General features: G+C 35.5%; 1 protein-coding gene across 1 annotated transcript; it reads right to left on the minus strand.

Annotated features, from left to right (window-relative positions):
- Positions 1-1,606: 1,606 nt before the first annotated feature.
- Positions 1,607-5,777, minus strand: LOC111796155 (CDPK-related kinase 5). The gene is made up of 11 exons (XM_023678873.2): positions 4,982-5,777; positions 4,499-4,629; positions 4,345-4,386; positions 3,994-4,102; positions 3,800-3,878; positions 3,419-3,715; positions 3,233-3,345; positions 3,024-3,131; positions 2,876-2,938; positions 2,637-2,804; positions 1,607-2,168 (listed from the first exon to the last, which is right to left on the minus strand). The coding sequence occupies exons 1-11, from the start codon at positions 5,576-5,578 to the stop codon at positions 2,028-2,030; spliced, it is 1,848 nt and encodes a 615-aa protein (XP_023534641.2). The 5' UTR covers positions 5,579-5,777; the 3' UTR covers positions 1,607-2,027.
- Positions 5,778-13,214: the final 7,437 nt, after the last annotated feature.

Consider the following 13,214-nt stretch of genomic DNA (forward strand, 5'->3'; position numbering starts at 1 on the left):
CAAGAACATGCGAATGCAATGACAGACCTATCATATCAGTCTATTTTTCCTACGACATTATTCTAATGGGCAGTTATGAGCTTACGTTCGCACACCGTTGGGCCCCTTTTCTTGTTAGGCGAGCCTTCTCTGGTAGCTCAACTTTTGTCAGACACTCATTAGAATTAGTAATCGTCACGACAGCATCATGTAAAACATAACGATACTTCACCTGCCTAATGGATGTAAATAATTGCAATAATTCACAAGATCTAAAATATGTGATTTCCTAAAAATGAAATTATGATAAAAGAAGAGAAAGATTAAATATATACCTTAAGAACGAGACCTCTATTTGCCATCTCTCTTAGCTTAAATCTGCTTATTTGTTTTCTCAAATGTGACATTTTTATGTTTTTGTTTCATTTTGGAGTGACCCGAGAGATGATGGAAAAGGAACTAAAAGATCAATGGAGAGGAGTGGGGAGAGTTTGTTTTTATTTATTTATTTATTCTTATTATTATTATTTCTTAAACGTAATAATTTTTTTTTAATTTTTTTATTTGTTTATTTCTTTGTTTACTTATTTATTTGATCCAAATGGTCTATGTCTCAGTAGTAGAGGTTTTTTATATGATGAGTTTGTATAAATATTTAATCTCTTTTTATAAATTCGTTAATAGAGCAAGATGATCATATGCAAATTGCTCTTAATTCAAAATACGAGGGCTTGTTCTTTTATTTGCATAGGTGAGAATAGTTTTTATAGCCATATTGTCTACCATTTTGCATGGAATTCACTCCTTTCCTACTGCCCTTCAAATGCGCTTATGATCATGATTGACAAGTTGGTAACTATACCCTACCCTTCAAATGCCTATTACAAGATCCTTTCCCACTCGAGTTAACTTATAGGTTGAATTGAGCAAAAACAGTTTTGTAGATGAATGAATGCTCGTTGAATCTTCGTGACCATTGATCGTGTAATAGATCAAGTTGAAACATTTGAAGCACCACGATTCTTATCAATTAAGAGCCCTAAAAATCTCATCAATAATTGCCAAAGAAGAGACAACGTTAGCGAGGAAAACAAAATACGTGTCGATTATATTTTGGAAGTGGAACTCTTTGACCTCTGGAGAATAAACTTTATGGGACCATTTTCTTTGTATATTGATAGTCATAGAATTTGTATCAAAATGGGTAGAGAAAATTGCTTGTCCAATGCCAAAAATGTGGTCAAAATTGATAGGAAACGCACTTAGAGTACTCATCAATGATGAATGATCACATTTTATCAACAAAATGATGAACAATTTGATCGCAAAATATAATGTCAAACACAAGATATCCACATCCTATCATCCTCAAACAAATGGCCAAGTTGAAGCCACCAACGGAGAAATTAAGGGAATCCTAGAAAAAGTTGTGCATCCAAATAGCAAATAGAAAAGACTTGTCTTTCAACCTGGATCATGCACTATGGCCCTACATCACAACTTTTAAAATACTTTTTTCATAACACTTGTGGCCTTTGATTATGAAACAGATGAAGAATTAAGAACACAACAATTTTGTTAGCGGTGGGTCAATTCTTTAGCTCTACTTCATATCTGCACCCTTCCCTCAAAAACACAACAATTTTGATCTTATAAATGAATACGCTAATAAAAGGAAACAACTTCGAACAACAGAAGAAAGAAAGCAGTGTAATAGATGAAGACACTCCTCGTAAGAAACCTCACAATTACAATCCAGAAGTTCAAACCTCTGGAAATGCAAGTGCCACCCTCTCAAAACCTTGGATGATTATCTTCACTTGCACTTCAACACAACACTTTTGACTCAATCCTATACAAATACAGTGAGATAACTCCTACTCCTACTACTCCAACACCTGCATTTTCATTCCACTGGATCATTGTCCCTGTTTCGAGTATCCACAACTCGGGCTGAATGGAAATCGAACTATTTCTCAACTCAGCCATTTGATTCAATTATCACACTCAACACTTTTGACAAATCTTCAACATTTGAATTATAAAGCTTACAATGGTTTGGCCAAAGTTCGACTAGAAGGTCCGTGTAACAGTTTGACAAACCCGAGGAAGCTCAATTTTCCGTCGGTATGTCTAATCCAATCGTGAAGAACGGCATGAACAGGTACTGACGGGCTGAGGCCAAGTTCCTGAAATGTCCACAGTACCAGAGATTAGAGTTCATTTCTGGGTCTTGCAACTCCACCCAACTGTAGGTAAGATTTCCATGTCAAGAATTCCATGCATGTTATAAAATCAAGTACGAACTTTCTAACAACATATTAGGAATTGGACTTTGTAACGGCCCAAGCTCACTGCTAGCAGATATTGTTCGCTTTGACCTGTTACGTATCATCGTCAGTCTTGCGGTTTTAAAACGTATCTACTAAGGAGAGTTTTCGTTCCCCTCTCCAACCGATGTGGGATCTCACAGACTTCCTCTAGTTTACCTTCTACAAGAAAATCTAAATAACCCGTGGAGGATTCCATGTCTACAGTCAAGATTTAACGTTTTCCTTATTGCTGATGCAAAAAGATATAACTAAGTTCTTAAGTGTTTGGATGCACTGACGTTTGATCACAAGCAAAGACCATAAGCACAAACAAATCAAACATACCGATGCCAGTTCCTCTATAACAATAGCTCTGTTTCCGTCCTTCTCGAACAGATCATAAGCACACCGTGCATGTTGCTCCCACCTATCAAGAGCCTCGAGTTGATGGATACTTAACGTAGCAGCACAAAACTCCTCAAAATCCATTCTCCTATATTGCAATGCATTTAGCTGTTGCACAAAAGCAAAGCAAAACATAAGCAATGATAATTTAAAGGAAAAAGACTAGTTCAGAATATTACCGATGTCAATAAATCAGGGATCCTCGTCGCCTTCATAGCATTCGTCACGTTTTTCATCAAAGCCTAACGATAAGTAAAACAGCAATCAACATAACCAACATAAGACCATGTTGAAAAAAAAACACGAGACAAACAGATGGAAATAAACCTCTTTGAGGTTTTCTATGCTTATGGTGCCATTTCTGCTCGGTTCCAAGAGTGAAAACTGCGTCTTCAAATAGAATAGTTCGTCTATAGTTAACGTTCTCGAAACAGCCTAACATAATGCCCAAAGAAAAAAGGAATAGTTAATAAGAAAAGTAATGGGAAAACAACAGTGGATTTACAGGAAATCATACAAATGTACAGAAGACAAACCCTTAAAGCAGCTTTTCGAAGAGACGATGACCGCATGTAAGTCTTCATGAGTTTAAATATTAAGATATCAAGAGGAGGTTTTACATCTATATAATTTTTAATCCATGGATGACCTGTGTTCAGAAGAAAAATGAGAGTGGAAATTATGAATACAGGAAGAAAATATTATTGGTATGAAGCACGTACTCAAGGCTTGAGCAGCAGACATCCTTTTTCGTGGGTCTTTAACCAATAAGCGTTTAACAAAATCTTTTGCCTCAGAAGACAGAGAAGGCCATGGTGGCTCGTCGAAGATTGGATCGGCTTTAAGAACAGCTTTAAAGATGCCAGACTCCGTTCGAGCCCAAAAGGGGCGACTGCCACATAAAAGAATATATGCTATTACACCTATACTCCAGACATCTGCCTCAGTACTGTATGATCTATGGAGCACTTCGGGAGCTACATAGTAAGCACTACCGACAATGTCATTCAGCCTTTCATCTGCCAAAAAAGTTAAACAACATTCAACTATTTTGCAAGTCATGGGGTTACTAACAAACTATACCAACTGAACTAAGGGAAAACCTGGTTTCACAAAATCCGACAATCCAAAATCTATAGCCTTCAACAGCGAATCTTCATCTTTTGAAGTGAAAAGGAAATTCTGATCCATCAATAAGTTGCACTTAGCCAAAAATTCATAAAGTGGCAGAAAACTCAACAGATCATTTTGACCAAATATAACGCACAAAGCAGAGTTATCTTTGTGTATAACGCACCTCGGGTTTGAGATCCCGGTGAGCCACACCCTGAAGGTGGCAAAAAGCTACAACATGTAATATTTGTTTCATTACAGTCCTTGCATCCTCCTCTGTATATTTACCACCCCTAATACAGTAAAAGAAACGTCAAGAGAACATCAGAGAATTAATCACCAGTTTATCAAAGCTTTTGAAGTGAAAAGGAAAAAAGTCTTATCGAATTATCTATCGAGCCATGAAAAGGATTCAACAAAATACAGAACAAATCCACTATCTGCTTTACGTCAAGCAATACGTGGAGTAACTCCCGATATAGCAGTGAAGGCAAGACGTGTAGCACACGTCCAAGATAGCATTAGATAAGAGTACCTTGAAAGAATTCTGTCCAAGAGCTCTCCTCCTTCACACAACCTGAAAAATGCATAACCCATCAAAATAAGCCATGATTAGACTCGCCGATACCGTAAAATCAAGAAAGAACTTCCCATAAGCATCAAAGGTAGACGATAGCGAAGAAACTTACTCCATTACTATATAAACGTTGTCATGATCCTCATATGCATCATAGAAATTTACAAGATTGCTGTGACCACTCAATGATTTTAGTATCTTCACTTCCCGTCTGACATCCTCGATCGCAATTGCAGTAGTCATCTACCAGTAAGAATAAAGCATATCATAGTATTGTTTAAATCCAGAGCAAAGGTTCAAGACTTAGCTGAAATCAACTAAATTAACGACTCTTAGAACAAAGGAACTACTAAGTATATGTTGGACACAATTTATTGAAGCAATACAAAATATTTGAACAAAAAAGGAAAGCCTCAAGATCCACAAGCCGGTTCCTATATTCCATGTTAACTAGATCTCTAGAACAAGCAGATTAACAAGAAATCCATGTTAACTTGAAAAACAATAATTCCCATTTTGAGTGTAAAGAAAGCAATATTGTAAAGAAATCAAAGATCGTTGCAGAGCACAAAGCTGAAATGAGGAAGATCTTTACCTTAGATTTGGGAATGATTTTGACAGCCACTTGTTGGCCCTTATGCTCGCCCTTCTTAACCCTCGCTGCACGAGTGTATCCAAAATGCCCTCTCCCAACCTCTTCTCCAAGCTCATATTTATTCGAAACATGCTTAGAAAACCCAAAATTCTTATCCAAACCAGTAATCCCTTCCGCTTCACTCCCCTCCGGAATCGACGCCTCGTTTGGCTTCACTGATCCGTGCCGCCGCGCTAGAACCGCACGAATATGCTTCGCTGGCGACGGCGGCGGAAACGGCTTCCTGAAAAACCGCTTCGGAGTGGAATTAGCACTCGCATTCGCCGGAGACTTCTTCGAAAACAGGTAATGAGCAGGACTTGGACTGTAAAAAGGGAAAAACGGCGATTTCTTCACATTCTCCATCTCATGGCTGTCAGTTCTCGGATACCCCGTGCCATTTTGAGAGCTGGGCGGTAGCGGCGAAGCTCCTCCCATGGAAGAGACAGAGTTTCGCTGAGCCGAATTAGGCACTCCATTGGGCGTTCTTGAACCAAATTTCTCAGAAAACCGATCAGAATTCGGAGACGGAGACGGTTTAGAGTTGCAGAGACCCATCAGAAATCTCCACGAAAAACGAAAGAGAAAGAAGAAGAACAACAATCAAACAAAACAAGACGATTGAAATTCAAAAGTTCCAACGCCGAGTTAAAGCAGTGGATGAGAATTAATGAAACATTTGAACAATTTATTTTCAAAACTTGAACAAATTCCCAGAGAAATCTTTTTCAAAAATCAAAAAAAAAAAAAAAAAAAATCCACCAACCGGAATCTTGATTTGTCTCTGATGATTGGAAGTGTTCTCAACACTCAGACAAAGAGACTGATCCACACAAAATGATAAAAAGGAAGCGACGTCGAGTTCACTTTTCGGTGTCCAATTTAATATTATTAATAAATTTGTACCACAAAATTTAAAATTTTAAAAACTTATTTAATTCAATATCTGACGTAGACTTCATTTCCTTACGTGGGGGGCCGGAGATGGGTCAAGTAGGGGCTCCAGATTTCATCCACGTGGCACTACATTGAGAATTTTCTTTTCTTTTTCTTTTTCTTTTTCTTTTATTTTTTTAAACTCCCTCATGACATGATGAAAAGGACCAAAGAGGAATTATATATTCCATCTCGTATTTTTAAAATATTCAAATTGGATTTTTCCGTTAAAAAAAAATTGTGATTTCACTGTTGGAATGTTTTTGGTTACGTCTCATAAATTGTTTGTTGTATTAATAACACAGACATTTTTACTTGTCTACACGTTATTACTTGTACGATGTGCTGTTTATAAACATTATGTGATACATGTACTTCTAGTATGTCAATTCATGTATGTCATGATACCATGTTCTCGTTATACCCTATAAGATACTTAATGAATGATATGTCATGCGCATATGTATGTCTCATAGGGAGGTCGTGTCATGAAAAGTATGAAAATATGATGTGTATCTTAACCTTGTACCTTAATTTGAAAATGTGGGATCGCATACATGTTATGTCACGAGCATGAGTTACTTTCCAAATGTTTTGTATGGACACATCATGATATGATACACACTCCTTTTTTTTATGTTGGCTTTTGGTAATTTGAGCGTGTGCTAGTTGTAGTCGTGCTTGGGAGGTACGTACACGAGCCCGCCTAGCGAGCTAATGCGCTTATGCATGAATTATGCATCCAACCCTATCTAGAAAAGAAAATAGAGCCTAAACAATAGTGATATGGAAATCAACCCAAGGGAAAGTATGGAACTGATTACTTGTTGATCGAATATCTCAAGGCTGCACAAGCAAGATCGATCATGTCTAGCTTGAATGATTCTACATGCAACCTAAACTACAAATTGCAAAGAAACTTAGCCATTGGCTAAAGAAAAGCACAGAGCTCATTTTACTATATTTTCCTGGTCTACTTACAAATACAACATACCTGGCTCTATATAGGCTCAAAATGAAACTATTAAAGGCATTACAAGAGCAGTAACATTCATACTTAATGGCCATAATTAACTATTATGTAATTGTAACCTAAAGTAAATAAAAAGTCTTAAAATACATTAATGAAATACAATAACTCTTACTAAGTATTTTTAAATACTCAAATCACGTGGTCGTGAAGAAAAAAAAAATTGTTTACACATTGCAAATATCAACAAAATTAAGAAAAAAAAAAAATAGAATTAATGAAATATGAAACTTGTGGAAATAATATTATTGTTTATTTAATTTAATTTTGTGAAACCAAGGTTGAAACATGTTTATAAATAGAAAATTTAAAAAATATATATTGATCCGTACATATTCTGGAATATGCTTAATGTGTATTTTATATTAGTGAATAAATAATGTTAGTATTTTTCAAAAAAAAAAAATTAAGGAATTAAAAATGGATGCTGCTGGGGATGGGTTCAAACAAGTAAAACAACATTGATGGTGTAGCTTTTAGTTTCATCACATTTTTTAATTTGTTTATTTTATTATTATTATTATGTTACGAGCATAATTATTTTTCAGGCGTACACTACATTATTATACGTGCTCCTTGCTTTTCCTTTGGTTTTCAGTAGTAGGTATGTTATGTATGATGTCTACAAGTGTTTGAAATGCCCGTAGAATAAGATTTTTAAACTATATGTTATACGTATGAGATATTTATTAGTATTGAGAATGAGATTCGTAATTCAGGCAATTGGTTGAGCTGTCTCTCTGTTTGGACATGCATAAATGTAATGAGTCATGAATAGGGCGCTAGAGATAGAATGGTTTTACGATCACCTACGCCTCTAGTAGACCAAGCAGTTCAGGGAGCAATGGTTGAAAGCCTAGATCTTAGTATTGCTAGCAACAGATAAGCCTTGAGAAGCTAGTCTAGGGAGTCCTAAAGATGATAGTCTTCATCTCCTATCTTCTTTGGTATGCCATTAGAGTTATTAGTGACGTAAGTCAAACTTAATAACATCCCTGTCAAGTAGTATGCATATAAGAGCAGTACCGTCGTGTTATGATAGGGACTGTATCTAGTCGATTGTGTACATTATCTTATGGAAATGGCTAAAGGTCTTCTAAACAAGGCTTCTACTACAAATCTGTCTAGAAAAGGAATAAGGGACCATACAAGCCAACTCTGAAGCTAGATGTCACATGGGTCACTCGGTTAGAATTTTTAAGTTTATGGTGGTTCCTGTAGAAGGGTTGTCAATAATCACAAAGAAGTGTCGTCCCAAGACACCAATTTTATGTGTAGGGGTTGTGTCATTTGAGTTTTTATATTTAGTTCCCTAGTCCGATTTTGTAATAATTTTTCAAATAACACTTGAATTTGAAATTTTTTTTAAACGAAATGTTGTTTACTTTTAAATGGTACAAAATTTTATTGTATTTTTAGTGTGAGATCCCTGGGAGGAGAACGAAGCATTCTTTGTAAGGGTATGAAAACCTCTCCCTAACATACACGTTTTAAAAACTTTGAGTGGAAACTTAGAAGGGAAAGTCCAAAGAGGACAATATCTGCTAGTTGTAAGCTTGGGCGGTTACATTTAGTATCGGTCTACATCAAGATTCATGATTCCAAACCTAAAAAATAAGGTCCTGACACCACTGTTGGGGGTCGAAAAATACATCTACATATAATATGATCACAACCAATGAGATCTAATTTTCATGACTTTTTCTTGTGATCTACTTTTTTTTAGTAGGGTTGGATGATCATGGTTCACACACCCATTTCATAAACTCACTAGACGGACTTGTTAACATATCCCTAGGTTTAAATACGGGCTAGGGCTAGCACACGCTCACATTGTCAAAAGCTAGTAGAAAGGAAATAAGCATGAATAATATCGTGTTGCACATGTTTTTAAGACATAGTATTTCTTTTATGCTTACCATACATAGTATATAACACGTACCTAAGATCACATGTTACGTGTTGTTCATGCATCACAGCATCTCATTTAACCGAGCACTTCTCCATACATGTTACGAGAGAAAAGTATTTTACAGAATTTGTTCATAAGATCTGATAATTACATTTTGTTTATTATTAATTTTGAAAAGGTAATTTACTTAAAAATAAATATTGAATAAAAAATATTTAAATTTACGGAAAACCCCATATTTGTTTGAATAAAAAGGAAAAATAAAGATATAAAAAACCAAAAATAATTAATGACTTGGCCACCATTCTTGAATTAGTATTGTAGCATGTGCAACACACATGAAGTCATTTTCTAGACAAGTGAAGAGGAAAAGACAGAGGTGAAGTCTTTATTTTATTTAATGTTTATGACAAATAAACCTTAAATTATTAACAATTTTGGAAATGGTTGAATCAAAGTCGTATAACAAAGTAGTTCACAATTATTCATTGTCTGCCACCTTTGATGTCAACATTATTAGCTCGAAACACTAACGGTTGAAAATGAGATCTTTGATAAAATTTATTAGCACACAAATAATCAACTACTTAGAATTTTTGGACACTTGTAAGAGAAGAACCAAGAAAATTAACCCGTTTGAGTTCATCTTTTTGAATCCTTCAGAGGAACCTCATGCATTTTGTATATTCATAAGTATAGGGATACGAGTTGATAGGTGCGGACGCACATAGTATGATGATGAAGGTGTTCATGGGGAGCATGACACTAGGGTTCCACTGACCTCCGGACGTCACAACAGCGTAGCTTGACCAAAGAGGGTCTAGGGGGTGTGCGAGCCCCCTGGGGATTCATACTCGCACGTGTGGGTCGTGTGTAGGGAAGTACTACACATCCATTGTAGTCCGGGACTGGAGGCCACTCCTAGTATGAGATAGAGATAGGTCCTTAGAGCATGATTGCATATGTTTGCATTTGCATGACCCCCTATAATGGAGTCATTTACTGAGTATTCTTCGAAATGCTCCGGTCGTGTGCCACATCATTTTTCAGGTAAAGACAAGACGCATGTATGGATGACGGCGGCATCGCGAGTAGAGACTGTGGCACGTGCATAGGGTAAACTCATATTTAAATTCTTAGTCTTAGGTTAGAACATATTGTTTTTCATTTCATCGATTTAAATTATTTTGTATCTATTTTTATATTCTCTAAATTTCAGTATTTCGTATTTAAACACATTACACCATGACTGTGTTTTCCAAAGTTAGAAGATATTTTAAATGTTTTCGACATTTAAACTATGGATGATGTTTTCTTTCAAGAGTTATATTTCCGCATTTTATAAGAGCATGAAACATTAATAGCAACTCTGAGTAAGTAGAAATTTAGGCTCAAGACGTTCATGTTGTTACATGCCACATATCGACTACTCATATTCAATGTTAAATCCTCAAACTTTTCTAACTTCGCTTCGAATTCTTTATCTAATCACACTCCTTCGCCAAGCGTTCTCACCAATTCTGACAAATTCATTATAGATATTTGCGAAGTAAGTTCTTTCCCTTGAGCAATTTTACACATTAGGGACAAATTTTTTTCTTTGATTTGAGTTTGGAAGAGTCCGTTCTAACTTAAAAGAACTTGATATTTTCTTTCGATGAAAGACCTCCTACATCACAGTGAACATAAATGAAAATCGGACTTTCAATTTCACTTATGTTTCTTATTCTTAACATGATATCAGAGCTTCTCGTTCAACCCTTTACGATTTTTATATTTTTATTTGAATATTTAGAGTTGAGAATATTTTGGTAGGTGGAAAGGCAGCAAAGGATGTGTGTGGGAGTTGAAAAGTGGGGAGGAATCACGGTCACATAATAACAAGGAAAAGATAAAGCAAAAATATAAATAAATGAAAAGGGAAGGAACAATAAATGATGCCCCAAATGCCAAATATATGGTTATGTTTCTTTTAATTATTTTTTCTTTTTCTTTTTTTCTATTAACAATTGTTTTCATTTTTTAATTACAAAAATCTAAAATCTCATCTCATATAAAACTAATTACTTCCGTTTTGGCAGCGCAGTAGTCGACGACCCTGACCCAAGTGGGTTCGTCTTCGGTGGAAGAGTTGTTATTGTGAGAATGAGAACGACCTCGTTGGTTGCTAAAGGAAGCAGGGTGATTTCTACGGGTGCGACCACAATTAGTTGTTGTGAATATCGTAGAGTGGAGTCAGAAGACTCAAGGGAACATTGAAACAACTCAAAACTTTCATCTTTAGAGACTAAATTTGTAGAACGTGGGAGAGGGGTGAGAGCCATTTGAGTAGTAGAAAAGGTTGAAAAATTGGCGTCGAGTTCACGAAGGAACCAGTGCACTTTATCAATGTTCTTGATGAGTCTACTAATGGCATGAAGTTGATCACAAATTGTTTTGAAGGTATGGGCATACTCAGCAACAGGTTTGGTGCCACGTTTCATCAGCTGCAAGTTATCCTTGAGTCTCAGTTCAAGAGTTTTCGAATGATGGCTAAACGTAGACTCCAATGCGAGGCAAACGTCACGTATAGTGGAGAGACCAACGACGACAACAATGGCTTCCTCGGTGAGAGAGGAGAGCAGAAGATAGAGAAGTCGTTGATCAGCTGCTTTCCACACCAAATTTTTGGTGGTGAGTGTTGGGGAGGTTTCTAGTTCAAAGCGATGTTTCTAGAACTATAGTTCCATCCACATAGCCCAACATGTCTTACCATTCAAGGAGAGGGAGAAGTCGACTTTTGCAAAGAAGATAATTTGAAGAAAAAAGTTTTACGGTGAACATATGGATTAGAGTGTTGATCATATAAGTGTTGGTTTATAAACCGATTGAACTCCAAATGACGTAAGATTTTATATATGACTTATTTTCAAGAATAAGAGGTTATGCTCGATTTCAAAATCTCTGGAATACGCTTAGGGGATAAACGAAGAGTTAAGAGTAAAATGACCAAAATGCCTTTAAAGTTTATTTAAGATATTTCAAAGTACGAACACCCTTCAAATGATAAGATTTCAAGTAAAGCCTGTATATAAGAACATCAAAGTTTATCTAAGATGTCGAGATGTGTGGATCAAGTTTAGAACGTAAACCAAGTCAAGGGTATAAGCCAAGACCTAAGAGAAAAGACAAAACTACCCCTAATTACCCTAACAAAGATTCATGATTTTTCTAGAACTTCAAGGAACATACTACGATCTGTATGATATTGTTCATACCTAATAATGTATATTACAAACTTAGATTAGGGTCGAAGAATGTATATTAACTTATGTCTCCGAACAACTCTTGGAAAAACAACCTAATAACCCATGAAATTAAGAAAATGCTTTAAGAACAAGAACGAAGAAAAAGTATAACACAAGTCTTAAGTCAACTAAATAAAAAAATTTTAAAAAAAAAAAAATCTAGGTACTACTTAGAAACAAAGGACTAAGGTCCTCAAACGCACAATCCAAGAACTCGAACACCCCGAAGGGTACAATATATTCATGACTCAGATTATATCGCTTAGAACGTAAAAATCTATCTTTCACGATAGGGTTAGATTTTCTTTCTGCATAACGTTGGGAGAGCAACCGACAGAATCTTCTATAGAGAAGTAAGAACGGAAGAATGAGCCAAAAAATGTCGACAACATTGAATCAAGTCCTTAACATACCGTGGAAAAGCATCCTAAGGGATAGAAGGGATACGATGAAGAAAGGTATTGTATTAGATGCATGGAAATTTATGAGTTAATTAGCATGCATAATATATACGTCATGCTTACGTTATAAATATATGAATAAATGGAACAAAAAATAGAGTTAGTGGGGGAGAATAATAATGATAGGAAGCGAACATAGAAAAAAAAAAAAAAAAAAAAAAAAAAAAAAAAAAAAAAAAAAGAAGAAAAGAAAAAGAAAAGGGTTTAAGCAGAGAGTTTAGCATATTGATTGATTCCCACTGAGGCACCAGTTTCATAATTCAGCTCCCCACTTAAATTCAACATTATATTAATAATATTATACACACATGTTTTTGTTTTTGTGTTCTGTTTATGTTCTTTATATATATATATATATATATATATATATATATATATATATATATATATATATATATATATATTTTTTGGGTATGATCTGATGCTGCATCACTGCCTCTGCTGCAACTTCCCTTTCTCAGTGTCATCAATATCACACACACATCATTGATTCAAACACTACTAATTCTACTTTATCATTTTTTTTTAATGTAAAAGAAGCTATTTCAATCATCTTCATTCATTTTTC

This window comes from Cucurbita pepo, chromosome 5 (assembly GCF_057944985.1).
Source record: "Cucurbita pepo subsp. pepo isolate OVF chromosome 5, ASM5794498v1, whole genome shotgun sequence".
NCBI lineage: Eukaryota > Viridiplantae > Streptophyta > Magnoliopsida > Cucurbitales > Cucurbitaceae > Cucurbita > Cucurbita pepo.

What these genes read in the sequence shown, in the direction of transcription:
- LOC111796155 (XM_023678873.2), bottom strand. Translation starts at nt 5,578, where the DNA reads ATGGGTCTCTGCAACTCTAAACCGTCTCCGTCTCCGAATTCTGATCGG. An exon ending in TTGGACAGAATTCTTTCAAG is followed by an intron (nt 4,103 to 4,344) that starts GTACTCTTATCT and finishes TTACTGTATTAG; the next exon opens with GGGTGGTAAATATACAGAGG. An exon ending in TCCCTGATTTATTGACATCG is followed by an intron (nt 2,805 to 2,875) that starts GTAATATTCTGA and finishes TTTGTGCAACAG; the next exon opens with CTAAATGCATTGCAATATAG.